At 51.7% G+C, this 16,924-nt stretch overlaps 2 protein-coding genes across 2 annotated transcripts; both read right to left on the bottom strand.

Moving 5' to 3' along the window:
* Positions 1-255: 255 nt before the first annotated feature.
* On the bottom strand, positions 256-7,744 carry BO88DRAFT_338893 (uncharacterized protein; the record flags this gene model as incomplete). The annotated part of the gene is made up of 10 exons (XM_025703002.1): positions 256-362; positions 411-555; positions 603-908; positions 958-1,233; positions 1,280-1,437; positions 1,484-1,775; positions 1,831-3,926; positions 4,055-4,099; positions 4,483-4,498; positions 6,236-7,744. 10 exons carry the CDS (start codon positions 7,742-7,744, stop codon positions 256-258), a joined length of 4,950 nt encoding a protein of 1,649 aa, XP_025563906.1.
* A 2,202-nt stretch (positions 7,745-9,946) lies between these two features.
* Positions 9,947-11,360, bottom strand: sun1 (SUN family protein UTH1; the record flags this gene model as incomplete). The annotated part of the gene is made up of 3 exons (XM_025708797.1): positions 9,947-9,988; positions 10,057-10,436; positions 10,499-11,360. 3 exons carry the CDS (start codon positions 11,358-11,360, stop codon positions 9,947-9,949), a joined length of 1,284 nt encoding a protein of 427 aa, XP_025563907.1.
* Between the last annotated feature and the right edge of the window lie 5,564 nt (positions 11,361-16,924).

Genomic DNA, 16,924 nt, shown 5'->3' on the forward strand with positions numbered 1-16,924 from the left:
CCGATGTATCAATAACCAAGTGGTTGGTTGACTGTCAGACAAAGTCTTGTCTGCACGTGATTAGGCTGAAACCATGCACACGAGGTAAATAAGTGTGCGTCTGCGACAAGCTGTCAAACAACCAACCCATTGACTGATGGGACGACTGACGCGAAAAGCGTAATAGTCAAAGACTAGTCCGAACAGCGTACTGCTGGTCTTTTCTCTAGTTCATGAATGTATACCATGACTGTTAGTTTCCATCGAACGCATCATCTACCAGTTCACATCGCTCAGTTGGAGTTTCCGGGATCGGAAAGCCGCCCTGGCCGCGCTTGATTTGTCCATTCTGGTGTCGCGATGGGGGGAACGCTTCTCTGCGGCTGCAACACTGTCAGTGTATAGATTACGGAATACTGCAAAGAACGTACCATCGGTGTTGGTCTCTGCTTCGTTGGTCATTTCGTAGTTGAGGACCAGGTTCTTGATCCGTTGCTGTTCCTCGCGGTCAGCTTGCTGCTGGCTTCGCATTGCCACAGCGAAGCTGGAGTCGGAGGGCAGGTCGATCGTGCGGGTCTGCATGGTTAGTCATGAGCCTTGCACGGAGTAGATTGAGAGCCTACCTGCTGCTTGTTCCCCTTCTTGGTCATCAAAGAGAACGCCATGGTGTTATTCGTGGGCTTGGGTGCCTCTGGCGGGGGGGTCTCAAGCGCTGCCTCTCGTCCAGACCGCTTCATCGGCAATGGTATGTCAAACACACCCTTGCGTTCGAATTTCCGGGATTCCATGCTCTCCGCCATCATCTTCTCGAATTCGCGGTCAAATTCGGCTTCCGCTTCTGGGTCCCGTTCCTCTTCCTGCCGAGTTACGAAGATTTCTTCGTCTTCGGACTCACTGTCGCCGTTTTGTTCGGCGTTCGGACCGGACACCTATTGACACGTTAGTATATATCACGTCCTCATCGTAAAATCAACGAACCTCAGCCTCGTCGCTCGACTCCTGGTCCTCTTCCTCGAGCATTGCATCTTCTTCCAGATCCTCGTCCGAAGAGCTGCTGTCCGCATCGTCCTCATCAGGCTCAGCAGGTCTCTCTGCGTCCTGCGTCTTGAAATTCTGCGCCACAGCTTCACTGAAGATCTGAGTAGCCTCGGCCAGATCAGCTGCTAGCTTCCACTGAGGACGAGTCATGGAGAAAGTATCCTGGACTAGGAAGTCGACGTCCATTGGCAGGGGATCCTTCGTATGCATGTAGTACTGATTGAATTAGCTTTGAATTTCTTGCGAATAGTGGCGAACACACCTGGAAGAAGGTCAAGAAGAAGTCAAGCTTCTTTTTGGCAGAGCCACGATCGAAGCAGTGGCCGCAGGTGTCGAGAAGAGTGCAGACCAGACGGACACGGAAGAAGTCATCAGGCAGGTCAAGCGGGTTGATCCTTCCAGGCATGGGCGTACCACCCTCTGAGAGTTGTTAATGATGTTTCGCGGACGGTGTCGACTCACTCACCATGACCAAAGGTAATAATGCGATACAAGGTGTCGAAGATCACCGGTGAGTCAATCATCTTGTAGTTGTAGAGCTCTCCGAGGTACTTGACTTCAGCGATTCGCTTCTGGTTGAACTTGAAATCGTTCTGCTCTAGACCCAGCGTGATCTGCTCAAGGATGTTGTCCACCACGCCGATGACGAAATCCTGGTGATACCTATAAAGGGCACTGACGAGGATCGCAAGAAGATGGATGTTGCCATATTTGACCTTCACCGGTTTGCTGAAGACGCGCTCCAAAATATCGACCACCTATCATGCAGTTAGTATGATCTTCGTACACCGCATCACCCCATGCTGTACTCACATCTTGTTCCTCCCAATGAAGCTTGCGGATCGACTTCAAGATCTTGGTGTAGTTGCGCTTGTTCATATCCAGATAGACCAGTCTCCGAATGTAAGACTCCATAGGGGTGCGCTCCTTCTGCTGGATGGCAGGCCGCGGCGGCGGATCAACGTAGTAGACTGCATTCTCGATGATCATCCGTTCCTGCTGACCCAGATGCTGGACAGTCTTCTTCCGTCCAAGAGTCTCCAGGAAGGAAGCCATTCTCGGGGACGTGTCAGGGTTCCGAAGCAGATAGCGTCCACAGTTCTCCAGGAGATGCCCGATGATCTCAATGTTCATGCGCGAAAAGTCATCCAGCGAAACCTTGAAGCAGTGGAAGATGATATGCTCCGGAACTACACCAAACTTGGTCAGTTCGGCCAAATAACGGACATTGCTCATCCGAACCTGGCCCAGGAACTCCTTTGACTTCCGGCGCTGGAGGCTTCGGAACTCCTCGTCCAGATAGTTGGTGATTCCCTGGGGAATATCAGGCATGTACTGTCCTAGGGTTGCGACAAGACGAGAGTACAAGGGAAGAAGATCGATGCGGCCCTTGGGGACATCGGAAACTGCCTTGATGAGCCTGTTCCGAGACGCCTTTGAGTTGAGAAAGCAGAAGTCTAGCGCCAGCTGATCAACCTGGTCCTTGGTCTGCAGATCGGGCAGTTTAGCCAGAAGCGCGTCCACCTGGGCGCCGACAGTCTTGCTTGCGATAGCAGTAGACTGGTCATCGGCATCTGCAGCAGCCTTCTCCTCGGCTGACTGCGCTTGGCTAGCTTCAGTCTTCTCCGTATCTGTGCCGTCTTCTTCCTTCTTCTTTCCGGCCTCATCCTCCGCCTTCTTCTTCTTGCCATCCTCCAACAGTACAGCCGGCACTTTACCCTTAAGGTCGACCAGATTCTCGTAGAAGCGCCGTTCCTCTTCATCTTCCCAGATACCAGCGCCCTCTCCTTGGCCACGCAAGTACTCGCTAGCCTTCACTAGGCCAATACCACCGCCCGCTCCAGCATCAGCGGCCTCCTTCTCGGCCAAAGCTGGCATTTCCACACCCAGAACCTCACACAGGACCTGCGTGTTGGTAACCAGCTTCTCCAGCGACTTCGTCTGCTTCTCAAAGTTGGCCTGGCGGTCTTCGAAGATTTCGCCACTCTTCACGTATGCTTCGGCATTGCGACGGCTCTGGGCGGCCAACGCTCTCTGATCGCGAACAACATGTGTCTTGACATCCTCCAAATACCGATTAAGGATATGCTTGAACCGAAGCTGAGTCTTCTCCGAAGTGAGCGGCGGGTCATCACCCTCCGGGGCTGTTGCCTCCGCCTCCACATCGCCATTAACAGTAGTTGTAGCGCCATCAGCTTCGACAGTCTTCCTACCCTCCTCGACCATCTTCACGCCCAGCACATCCCAGCTAAAGCTCTTGACGAACAGCACAGCCAGTGGCAAATTTGAATGGTCGCGATCATGTCCAAGCAGGTCCTTCAACACCTCCAAAGGAAACGGCTCGGGCTCCCTCTCACCATCCTTACCAGCAGACGGCGGCGCCCTTCTCACCGGCCCATCCGTCGCCTTTCCGCCAATAACAACAACTCCATCCTTGCCCTTCGCGCCCACATCATCCGGCTTCTCAATATCATCCAGTGTCTTCAACACCCCCACCAGCCACAACTCCGTAACAACCCTCAACAACACCCGATGGCGAGACAACCGTTCCTTTTCCTCGCGCTCGCGCAACTCCTGGCTGAGCGCCTTCAGCTGTCCTCTATCCGGGGTACTCAGGCCCCGCCCTAGCAGCCATCCGATCTGGCGGGTGAATTCGGCGGGTCCGAAGCGCTGGTGCAAGGCACTAGTGATTTCGACACCTGTAGCGATTTCGCCGGGCGATTTGAGCTTGCAGAGACCTTCGTAGCAGGCGGAGATAATTTCCGACAGGTATTTGTGCAGCGAGAGGGTGCGGATATCGGCTAGGAAGGTTTGTTGGGCAGCGGCGTTGATTCCGGTGCGGAGGCGCTTGATGAAAGCGGTGTTCTTTTTCAAGGCTGAATCGAGGGATTTGCTGACCGGGAAGACATCTGTTGCATGAAGCGATCAGATAGTTAGTTAGTTAGTTACAATAACTTCATGTGGTTCCGATGCCGGATCAAGTTCATGTATCGGCGTAGTGGGTTGAATTGATGAGGAGGGGGGGGGTTTTCTTTACCACTCTCGCCGGCCCATACTCTCTCATTTTGGAGGCGGAGATCCCCTGTAGACGGAAGGAATAAGTTAGCGAACCCAGGTTGGGGTGAATTTGGTGACATGTGGTGTGGTGTGGGATTGGACATACGCTTCCTCTGACGATCCATTGCTTGCCGCGGTGTGCGGTGGTGGTGCAGCAGCAGCAATCAGCGCGTGGGTTGATCTCAACTGTCCGGGGAACCTTTCAAAGAGTGGGAAAGGAAAGCGCATGAGTGACTTGAACGCCACATTGGTGAAGCGGGCAGGAGACAAGTGACGCGCAAGGTGTCTCGGGCGTCAAGGGGAGGTGGAGAGGGGGAGGCAAGCCTTGGAAGTGGCTGACGGAAGTTGAAGTGAAGCGCAGCTGGGAAAGTGAAGAAGAAGTGGGCCGAAGGCGGAGTTCGTCATTACCCCAATAGTATCTACTCTGCGATAGACTCAAAAATACTTTTTCAAGAAGTAAATACTTCTTCTTGTTGGCACTGCCATCAAATTTATATATTACTGATCCCATCTCCCTAACAAAATTCACTCTTACGGAATATCCCCATAAACCTCACATTCACATCAGACATTAACCACAACCCACCACATTCTCATTCAAATTCCCATCCATTCCTATCTTTAACCACAAATTACCCATCTCAACCAACTCCCTACTTCACACAGAACATCCTACTCATCTCCCATCTCACCACCATCATGTCCTCTCACCTCCGAAAACCCCATCTCCCTTCCCTCCGTCTCCAACAACCGCGCCTGCAACGCATGCTTCCGATCCTCCTCACTCCAACTATAATGCCGTACCACGGGCGGCTTGATACTCCTGCCTAGGATGCGACTGCTGGGATCTTCTTGCTCTCTTTCGGGGCTGCTTTGTGTGTGCAGCGGTGCGTCTGCATCTGCGTCGTCTGCTTGGTGTTGATGAGTGCGGGGGAGGGTGGTTGAGGTGGTAGTGGGGATGATTCGTGGATTTGGAGACATGTTGAATGTTGATGGGTAGTTTGGCTTGGTTCGGGGAGGGTATTTTGGATTGGGTTGAGTGAGTGAGGTATTGAAGGTGGATAGGTAGGTAGGTACTAGGTAGAAAGATGCAGGTAGACTGTAGATTGGTATAGTATGCTACCTAGCGATGTAGTCGAGGTCAAGTACCTTGGACCATATGTTTAGAGAGGGTAAGTGCAAAGTAGGATGGATGGAGTGTTGGGGATGAAGATACGGGTCTACTGGCTTAATATGCCCGCCTGCCTTCTTCCAGCAGATCGTATACCGTGTATCTCGGATAGAATCGTGGCGATACGATGTGGGCTGACGTCTAAACCATGGCCAAGAATAATCCAGAGCCGGCGAGGATTGGACAGGAATGAAGCCTGGACAGTGCTACTGCACGACGCGGCCAGATAGTTGATGGTGGTGTTGTGCTTGGACCTGAAGTCATTGGGACATCATCAATGGCGCAGGCACGTGATGCCAGCTGCGGTGGAAACCAATGATCGTCCCATGTTCCTGGCTTCGAATTTACTGTGGACGATGTAAGAGGCTTGCATCTGAACATAACTAAAACGCTTTTGTTTCCCTAAGAAACTGTGATAACATACAGGTCATGAGGGTTGGGTTGGGTTGGTTGAGGGTCCAGGGCTGATGGGCATCTTGCCAGCAGCACACTGGGTGACAATATTGAAGGAAATTTTCAGACGCGGATTCGTTGACGGACGTCACACAAGACACGGGTAGGTCTTGAGCGCCCACAGAAAAAGCAAGGTCTACACCATGAGGCATGGACAGAGACCCTGACTCGTAATGGTCAATGCCGCCACAAAAGGAAACACAGTAGACATCGCACGTGGACAAAACAATACATCTGGCTTGGGGGACCGTTAACAGAACGCAACAAAGGAAAGAAATCCACATCATCATACACCTTCATACAGCAACAAAAAAATCGACAGGGTATGCCCACGCCACGCTATGCGAGTCCTTGAAGAAAGATAGGAAGAAAGAAAGAAAGGGGGAACGTTGCAAATATGTACTCAGAATCCAAGAAGGTCGTGTCAAGAAATTAGCAGGGATCGAATGACTTTTTTATTCTTTATTTGGGTTTGCGCCAGAAGTATTGCTGCGAAGGTCAGCAATATGTTATTGCTTGAGCGGGGATAAAACGTACCTTGTGCTGCTTGCGGCAGTTGCGGAGGCCCGGCTTCCTGAGATCATGCACAACCGCCTCGCGTCGCATGTCGTCCTCGTCAAAGTCCGGAATGTAATAGTACTCGGCTTCCAGAGGCTTTCCTGCGGCATCCTTTCCCTCCCGTGCCACCTTTCCAATGCACTTGGTCGTGTCCAGGATGGCACGGATCTCTTCTTTCGTGGGGCCCTCTTTGTGATGGCCGTCCCTCCTCCACAAGGACGGTGGGAGGTTGTTCAAAATCGTCGAAAATGGCGTGGACGAAAGTCGAGAGAACGCCAATTGGTTGGCGGCATGGTTCTGAACACGTTCAAAGCTCTCACTCAACGGCTCCAGCTTGGTTACTGTGCTCTCCGTCGACTCGACGGTCTTGGAGGGTTGTCCCGGGGACTTGGTAGGCTGGACAACCTGGTTGCGGGGCCGTGCAGGACGGAGTGGTGACTCATCTGCAGTGAATGAGGCCATCCGAGGAAGTAGATTGTCGCCAAAGGGTCCAAAGGAATGAACAATGGGGTCATTTTCTTCATCATGGTCCGAGAAGTCATCTTGCTTGCTCAGCTCACTCAACTCGCTGGACTGCGAGCTCTGCAGAATGTCACTAGCGATGGACGACGACTTCTGATCTGCATCAGCAGTGCTGTTGCGACGGCTAGGTGAAGCCTCATCTTCGTATACGACCACGGAATTCCGCGAGCGTGTCGGGGTATATAGGGGTGACGATGGGGGCACCAGAGACTTGACCGCAGGGGACGGCGAGACGGGAGATGCCAAGCGCTGACGTTCCACATTGGGACTTTCGTGAATACTCCGACGGTGCTGTGCTTTACGTTTGGGTGTAGTCTCCTCCCATGTCTGCTCGGAATCGGTCGAGGCATAATCCTTTCGGTCACTTTGAGGCCATTGGACCAGCACGCGGGCGTCATGAACATCGATCATGATGTCAGCATCCTTGATATCCGAAGTAAACGTCTTTCCCTTGGCCAAGTCATATGTTTTTCCCTGACAATGCAACTTAATTCCATTCCATCCCATGCACATGATCTCCACTCTATCAGGGTCAAAGGGATTAGCTGCGGGCTTATAAGTAGCCTTGACATGCACCCTTGATATCATACGGTTGGCCGCGAGCTGGTGATGGCACGAGGCACTGGACCTTCCCATCAGGACGGGCTCCCCGCTCTCGGGAAGCGTTATGGTAGGGACAGCAGACAGAGGGGTTCGTTCGGAGCTGGACGAAGTAAACGTACGCCGTGAGGCCGTTCGCGGCAGGGCCATTCTCGGGGGGGAAGAGGACAAGATATGGGTCGACGAGGTCGGCACCGGCGTAGGGTAAGTCGAGACAATGCCATGATTGTCGCGTGCTACACGCTTCTGTGGACGAGGGAGTGAGGGAGAGGAGCTCAATGGCTCAAAGGCAGGCAACAGGGCCGCGGGACGCTTCACACCTGCCACCGGAGCAGCCAAACTGCTCCTTGGAGGCGAAGACTCCATGATGTTATTAAGTTGAAGTTAAGGCCGTCTGGTCGTGAACCACGACCCGGACACGCTCGTATGCCACTCGAACAACGGCAAGAGGGGTGGACGAGGATTAAAAAAGATCAATTGAGGCTTTAGTCGCGTCGAAGAAAAGGTTGGGGGAGGAATGTCTAATTCTATGGGGTGGGAGTCAATTCACGAGACTCGGGGTCCCGAGGGAAAGAGAGAGAGAGAAAGACAAGATGAAGCGTGTCAAGGATGACAAAGGGAAGGAACTTTGAGGCTTCACCCCCCAAGACGAGGGCCAGGAGGTTGGGGAAGTACGAAACTGGGTACGAACAGGCAAAAAACGAGAAACATTGAAGAAAAGGGTGAAAGGATGGTGTGTGGTGGAATGCCTGCCGGAACGGAGCGTCTCGTCCAGCGCGGAAATGCACGCTTACAACCCGAGACGCGTTCGATAGGCGCCGACGAGGGTCGAGAGCTCCACCACTAAGCTCGCGCAGCCTCGCAACTTGGACCGTCCGAAACTATGCAATGCACTGCTGACTTGGGTAGGAGGGAGGAGGGAAGTTTGCCAAAATATGCCAGACTTCGGTTGCTTACAGGTGAGAAAAAAAAAAAAGAGTAAATTAACCCTGGCGGCTCCCTGAGTTCCAGCACTCCCCTGCGTGTCTAACGGGAGGTGGCTGTTCTAGTATAATTTCGGTATACACAACCCTCGACACCCCAGGCAGGAACGAGGCGCGTCTCCGCGTCTAGGAGTCATGTGCTCCGCGTTTTCTGGTTCGGGCCCCGTGATGGCGCGCCTGATCACGTGGTGCTGGACACCCAGCCTCGGCCAATGACCAGTCGAGGCCTTACCCAAAATAGTAAAGCCATGTGCCCGTTGCAGGGATTTCGTACAGATCGTGACTCGCTATCCCCATCCGGACTAGTGCGTGCGACGTGAACAGTCCTCAACGGGGTGGATGACTTCAACTGCCCCTAATGGCATCCACCAGAATACTACCTACGCAGGCTCGAACTTGGTAAATGGTCTCATCATCGAGCTAGGTACGGGCCCGGAAAATACACCCGCCAAGATGAACCCTCTTTATGGTGTGATAGAAGTCACAACGTGTAGTCCAATCGCCGGTTCCATGTCATCATCACCCCTCATTGCGGTAAATATATACTTAGCAGCAGCAGTAGTAGTAGTACCCTCCCCGGAACAAACAGTCGCAATTGCGCCCCCAATCCACCACAACAGTTGGTCTCTGTTACTTAAATCTCACTTTACAATGTAACATCAATGATACAATTCATTAGTCAGGAAATGAGAACAATGACTACTTAAGTGGCGATCGACACAGTTTAACCCACTATAGAACTTCAAAGAACCAACATGAATAATTTATTGATATGACGGACCTGAAATGCCAACCCCCAGCCCACTTCTGACATGCCACACATCACCGGTGACAGAACCCTGAAGAACTCACCGACCGATCGGGGGCTCCACTTATGCACATTCCAAGGTCACCGATATCTGATAGATAGATGGACACATCAGACCGTGCATGACGCAGGTGGATGCCGCCCTGGAATGCACCTCCACCGCCTCCCGAGCACTCTATCGAAGGAAGGGTAATCTACATGCCAGCCCTGACACACCTGCTTTCACTTAAACTCAGGAGGCTGGGGGTGGGACCCGCCAGGTCTCGTAGGGCCACCCTTCTTAAAAACCTAGTTGTCGCCTTACGCGGTCACAAATACGGCGTCCATGTACCCAGATGGCATCAGATCGGTACAGAAAGAGATAAAAACCATCTTTAATCAACTGACATAAACAAAACTACTATACAAGGCATTGCTAGCTTATAACATGACGAGCAAATCTGGCTGCTCACGGGGGGGAATAAGGTAGAAAAGTGCGGCTAGAAAAACGGAAATCAGTGTTACTTTGCAGTAGAGAAGGTAAGGTCTAACCACAATCGTCTCCATCAAGGGAATGGCGACGCGACATATGTGACAGGTGCTATATTTTCCAAGCCACATAGGACAATATAGTAAGATACAGAGAAGAAAGCAACCGCACTGGACAGAGAATCATGAACAGAATGAACAGAGGCATGAGAGTTCTTCTATTTGCGAGCCGACGGGGTTCGATTCAAGTTAGCGGATGCGAACCGAATCGTACGGCGACGGCGGGTGGGTGTCGGGCCCTCGACTAGCTTAGTAGAAGACATAGGTGGCGGAGCCGGAGAGAACCTCAACCTGTAGGTGAATGATGATCAGCAAAAGATCCCAGCAGAAAAGAGAGGAAATGGATGCAGGTCACTTACAGTGCAACCGGAGTCGTTGGAGCCAGACTCGGAGTAGAAGGTACCATCCTCGTACTTGCAAGAACCGCTGAGGTTGTCACCCTGGATCTTCACGTTGAAGTCAAGCTTGGTGGTGGTGGTAGGGCTGTTCTGGAACAGAGAAAGCCACTTGCCATCGTTGTAACCGACACCAAGGTTGATAGGAGCCCAGTTGCCGATAGGAGAGCTGCCGTTACCCCACTGGCAACCAGTCTCGGTGGAAACACCCTTGGGGTTAACGTAGTACTGAGCGGAAGTGGTCTGGTTCTCCCACTTGTAGTAGGTGGCGCCGTTGGGGCAAGTCAGGGGGTGGAGCTCGCTGTTGGCAGCGACAGCGAGAGGGATGGTCTCGGATTCGGTACCTGTACACATGATTAATGCCTTTGTTTTGACCCACATGTCGGAAGGGAAGTTCAATGCTTACCAGGGTAGTCGGTACGGCAAACAGCGACCTCCTCGCTCATGGTGTTCTTCACGTGGACACCTCCGACACCCTCAATGCAAAGCTTCTTGGACAGAGACTTGTTGGTAAGGTGGAGCTTGCCGTTCTTGCACTCAATACCACCAACGGACTGGCCGGTAGAACCCTGGGCACTGGGCCACTGGGACTTCTGGTATCCAGCAGGGCAGGCATAGGAGCACATGGCTCCGGAAATGCAGGAATCGCCGGTGACACCGGTAACGATGGTGTCGACAATCTCGTCGACGATGGTCACGTACTGGATACCGGACCAACCGCCAAGGCCAAGGTAGTCGAGGGCAACGGCACCGTATTCAGAGGGGAAGGTGTCGCAGTCAAGCTCGCCATCGGGGAACTCCTTGTCCACACCGGTGGCAGAGGAGGAGCTGCTGCTAGAGCTGCTGGCGGAGGAGCTGGAGGAGGCAGCGGCGTACGAGCTGCTGGTCTTGGTGCTGCTGGAGCTGGAGCTGGAGCTGGAGCTCGACGAGTGCTGGACGGCGACCTCGATGAACTCAGCAGCAGCCTGGACGGAAGCCGTGGGAGTCGGGCTGGTGGTGCTCGAAGCCACAGTAGAAGAAGAGGACTGGCAAACATCCGCAGGCACGTTGCCAGAGAACTTCAAAGTTCCCTTGCGGATACCAGCGCAGGCCTCCTCATAGGTAATGACCTTGCCGTCGAGAACGAAGGTGGTGACGGTAGGACCGGGCACCGTGACGACCTCGGCGTCGGGGGAGCGCTTGTGGTGATGGCGGTGCTGGTGGTGGTGCTGAGCGGACACCAGGGTACCGGCGGTAGCCAGGGTGAGGGCGACAGTATTGAACTTCATCGTGTCGGTTATTTAATTCGCACGGGGTCGCAAGCTGTTCAGTGTTGCGTCAGAATGTGGATCTAATCTATATAAACCACGGGATCCCATATTAGCATGCGCTCAACCTCCATTGACCACCAGCCGGTCTGTTCGATACTAGGCACTAGCCATGTATGTGCTTGCTTTCTTCACAGCGTAATGCAGGAGAAAGAAGAGCTGCACTGCTATTGTATGTGCTGGGTGATCCCAGAGGTGCACATGATAGGAGACATACCAAATTCACAGCAAGCCAGTCGCGCGCTTCTTGCAAAAAGTCTGTACACGAATGAAAGTCCTCGTGGGGCAGGGGTTGCTAAAAGTCTGGCAGAGACAAAGCAAGTTGCCTAGAATAGAGTATGAGAGTTAAAAGAGTGAAAGAGAAGAGAGAAACAGGTTCCCAAAAGAGCGTACGAGAGAGAAGCTAGTTCTCTCAGGTCGGATAGGAAATCTCGCGAAGGATAGCAGGCGAAGGGCCGAAGATGAAACGCTCTGGGGGGGGGGGAAGGGAGGCAAGAAAATGTGGAGGGGGGATCTCGAGGGAGAAAAGGGAAATCGGGAGGGAGATGAAGGAGTAAGTAAAGGTTTAGTTCGCGCCGTGGACCAGGGGGGAGGGGGAGGGAGTGAGTGGGCGAGAGGCGATAGACTAGCTTAGTGTGGATGTGGGCAGGAGGGACAAGGAAGGCGTGCGCTGACCTTTTTTTTTCCAGGGGTGAACCAAAGGAACCAAGAAAGAGAGAGAGTGTGAGAAAGTAAGTGAGAGGAAGAGAGAGAGCGTGGCACTTGGACCAAATGAGTGGATGGTTAACCAAAAAAGAAATAAATTCACAGGCAGGGAAATAATGGGAATACTAATAAAATAACAAAAATAATCATAATAAATCATCAGGGGGGCCCACAGCCCGAAGGCTCAAGACATCGGGTTGAGTTAGTGTGGGCTGTTAGCCTTTTAGCGTTGGAAATTAGCTTGTTACAGTTGTCCGTATCTGTAGTATCTGCGCGGTATTGTCCTCTTCTCCTTTCGGGGTTGGGCAATAATAATCCCTATTTTTGTGTCAAGCTACGGAGTATAAAAAAACATCAATGATTGTCGCAGGACGGTAACTCTACTCCTGATGAGAAAATCAGGGACGGACGGGTATGGAGTACTACTATTATGGGAGGGGAGCGCGGGAAAGGGTATGAAAGACTCTATCTACGGGCACGGTTTTGAAAAGGGGCGAGAATTACTTCTGTAGTAAGAAAGAGAGAGAGAGAGAGAGAGAGATCACTGACAAAAGGATCTCAGACCCGTTTTTTCTTGTCCCTACCGTTGTGATGGTCAGGCGATGGACAGGGGGGCGCGGCACTGGAGAAAGAAGGCCAAGAAACCACCGGGGTTAAAATAAAAAAGTCAACATGGACGGCGCAACGTGAGTCGTGAGAACCGCTGAGAATTGCAGCTGTGAGTGGAGACAAGTGGATAGAATAGACAGGAACCGCCTGGGCTCTGGAACACTGGGCCAGCAAGCCAGCAGCCTTGGGGCTTTTCTGGGCCACGGCGGTGATTTTCCCCTTTAAAGCCCTTACGTTTTTTTCATCTTCTGCTGGGTTTCTCTTTCTTTTTTTGTGTTTTGGGGCCTTCCTGTTCCTGAAAGTGAGCTTGGCGTTTACCGAAATTACTGTGTCTCGCTGGCCACTCAGAACCGGCTCTCGGGCACCAGCCGGTGGGCCATCAAACCTTCTCCCCGGTCAGGTACACCAATCATCGGGTCCTGTGCTGCCGAACCATTGCCACAATTTGGCCTACCAGGGAATGTCTCATGTCGGATCTCAATGTTGGCCTGCAGTAGGGGGAGTACTGTAAGTAACATTAGCAGTTTAGCACTCACCTACTATCTACCAGTAATCCTCGACTGAGTCTGCTCACTGCTCCAGTCGGCTTTGACGGGCGGTAAAGATATTTTCAGCCCCGAAACCACGACACAGCCTACTTTATACTTCCCTCATCAAGTGTTCCAGAAGTACACCTTTGTTGGTTGAATGGAACGGGGCCAATTCATCAATCAATCAATTAATCTGGCTGACACATCTCCCCGGCGGAGTGCGGGAATTCCCTCCATCTGATTCTGATGTCACCGATTCCCCTCATGTTCGAGCAATAAGTTAGGCGAAGTGGCTGCCTAATTTATGATTATATTGTTCTATCCGTTGCTGCGTCGTCAATGTTCTCATCATATTACCCCGCCTGCGACGACATACTTACAGAAAGGAAACAGGCCACCACTTACAAACGGTTTTCTCGGCCTGGTGCCCACTTTTTATAGTAGTAATAGACAGTGCACATCATGCAGAACAATATTAAGAGTGTCTCTCACTTCCCTACCTACGATCTGGCCTGGAACAGGTGACTTCTCTTACGGCCTGGTTTCCACCGACTAGAGCCCGTTGCGGAGCATGCAGACGTTAATCTCAACTTGCAGAATGATTACCTGAGACCCTGGCTTCGTCTGGACTGGTTGCTCATCCCACATGTCGTCATTCCAATACAAGAAATTTTTCAGAGATATTTTCACGATGCCGTTGACTTGATCAGTAGTAAGTAGTAAGTAGTAAGTAGCAAGTAGTTGGTTGTTGGTATATCATTGGCTCTTGGTTTTAATTAGAGACAATACTTACCGCCTCTTAAGGAAAGAGGAAGCCGAGCGCTATCCAATACACTACACGTCTCATTTACATAGCTACCTGGAACAACTGTTTATCTACACAATACCACCATCAACAACCCATGCGGTATCTCGCAGCCTTGTGTTCATTGGTTGTCCGATCATGGGTACATACGCAGGTACAGAGTACACCTGGTCCAAACGGATACCTTCCTGCATCGATGTGGCAAGGTACCCCCGACAAGGCGACGCTACCTGACATGGTCAGGTGTCTATCGGTATTATATGCAACAATCGCGGAATCTTTCAACTGAATCTCATTGGTAGCGCCCCTCTTGTATTCTTCGCGACTTGACACATGTTTACAATATCTTTGATGGGTTCGGCGTTGTTAGCAGTGTAGCTTAGGCGCCAAAGATTCCACATAGATATCTGCCGAGAACTATCGGAGGATTTCGAACATCTATCCCCGCCCTACCGGGATTCTCTTCACCACTGATTGACTGGTCGTTAGCTTGACACGCAGATCCCTTGACGGATGTGTTGGTTATCTGTTCAAGTGCGACACTCGTTGTTTGGTCCGATTTGGCCTCCTTCAACGATATCTGGCCCTTGCAGGCGATGCCGAGTCGTGTCAGCCTGTACTACGGCCTTTACGGAATCTAGTGTCTTCAAACACCCAAGTCTTTATTCATTGGCGTTGCGATGGAGTAACCATCAGCCTTGCCGATTCCGCTCCACGCCAGTGATATTGGCCATCGCACATTCTTCGTCTGAGTTTGCTTGGTATTGATCAGAATATCGCCCACAGACTGGTCGGGTATGCTGTGGTGTTGTCGTGAGTTTCGGTGTTGCGCCCAACCAAACAGCATTGTTGTTGTTGCCCAGCTATTGTACAAGTCCTACCTGGCCAAGACTGTCATTAAACCTAGCGTCCAGCTAATTGGTTGTGGAGGGGATATCCCTATTTACAAGGATTCCTTTGCGTTGAGGCACCTCAGGCACCAAACAGTAATACGAGAGAGCAGCCTATGAGACGAAGAAAGCAGGCGAGGATCTCCTGGATTGACACCACCAGCCTCTTTCCCAGGTCCTTTCAGGCTTTCAGCCCCTCAGCCCCCGGGCCAAGTCTTCTTCCTGGTCATTGCGCCCGCAACCAAGGGGTTCTGGAGTCTGACGGACCCTTTTGCGATAGATTACTATTGGACCCCTGACTGAGACTGCGCCGGTAGATACCATAGTGGTAATCATACCGTATAAGCGGTGACGGTGTCTACTAGTACTCCATACTGACCAACCAACTAAATAACTACACTAACCACTCAACTACTCCGTATTAAGCCAGTGATGGATCCGCCCCATCCCATCCATGCTTATCGCCGCATAATGTGAAAAGAGACACAGCGCGAAAATAGTGAATCTCGTCCGATGGCGTCCTGGTCCAAAAGCTTGGCAACTGGAGACTCCAACCCCCAATGCGGCCAAGACCGACTCATTAGCACCGGTTAACACGGAGCTCACAACGAAAGGGAGAAGCGCGGTAGATACTTGCTGCCGGTTTGCTTGCGCGGCTTGTATCCGCCGTTTACGTACTCAGTTGATGCTAAGTGCCTGCGAAGAAGCCTATCTATCGGATATGCCTATCACTTCAACCAATCTGATAGTAGTCATCGCTGCTTCTCCGCATTCTGGATGGGTGAACCGAGGAGGGGATCGGAGCGCTCAATTAAATTAGGTGGAGTGGGTGGTGCGGTGCCTTTCTGCATGTTCAACTACTCGATAAACAATCACCAGAATTATTTGGCGGCCTATAGTGGGGACAAGAAGCTTTTGGACCTTACATGATTGATCGTTCTTTCTGAGCCAGTCCGGAGAGTTGGAACGTTCTTGAATGGACAAGTCCACGGGTGAAGCCCAGTAACTACGCCCAACTCGGTATCTCGACGACAGCTCACAACTTATTTCCACGCATCCGCCTCGCCCTTGTCTCCTCCCGTGGACTAATAGTCTCCTCCCACCCGCCATTTTGACATTCGACTATTGAATTCTTATATCGAACTAATCTCCCAACGCATCAGCTATTGACGTGTCCCTATCCAAAATGTGGTACCAGAGATGATGCTGTATTCGTGTGTTCTACCAATGATTCGCCGACTTGAGGGTCTCTTTCTTCCGATTAGTCACTTGACGTCGGGACTGCAGACGTCTACGGGATGCGCGCTGAACGGAGTAACAGCAAGCAACTAAAGCCGAAACTGTTTCAGGCACCGATGTCTTTGTCCTATCATTGTGCAGCTGTACCTGAGCCATCCCAAGTTCCGTTACTTTCTCCGCTATTCCACTAGATTTTATCCGTCGGAGACAGTTGGAGCAATTATCTGGTTTCCGCCCCGTCCAGCCGAATTGAATAGTTAGCTTGGAGCAAAGGACATCGCTGCATCCTGTTCACCGGTCAGACGTCACGCACGGTATCTGATTAATGAATATCGGCAACCATCTGGAGAATCATTGACTCAAGATTGGGTTCGATACTTGCAACTACTACTACCCCTTAAGTGCAAATAGGGGTTTCCGAGCCTCTCCTGGACGGATGGCTCGGGCTGAGCGGTTGATACCCACAACGTTAGACTAGATGCGAGGCTTGTTCGTTATCTTTTGAATGTCGCTGTGGAGTGGTTGGGACTGTCGACTGTTACTAACAATCAGCAGTTGGGCCAATAGTTGCATCCGTTGCGGGATTGGTCGGATTCAGACTAATGAGCATTCTCTAATCACATGCTTCATTGACTCAATGACTGACGTCTCAAGTCTTTATTAATGATGTGTCGGTGTCAGAGCCAGCTCTGTTGTTTCTTTATCCGCTGTTTACAGGTCCTGAGTTTAGAAGCAAACAATATGCAC

Source organism: Aspergillus vadensis (genome assembly GCF_003184925.1).
Source record: "Aspergillus vadensis CBS 113365 unplaced genomic scaffold BO88scaffold_9, whole genome shotgun sequence".
NCBI lineage: Eukaryota > Fungi > Ascomycota > Eurotiomycetes > Eurotiales > Aspergillaceae > Aspergillus > Aspergillus vadensis.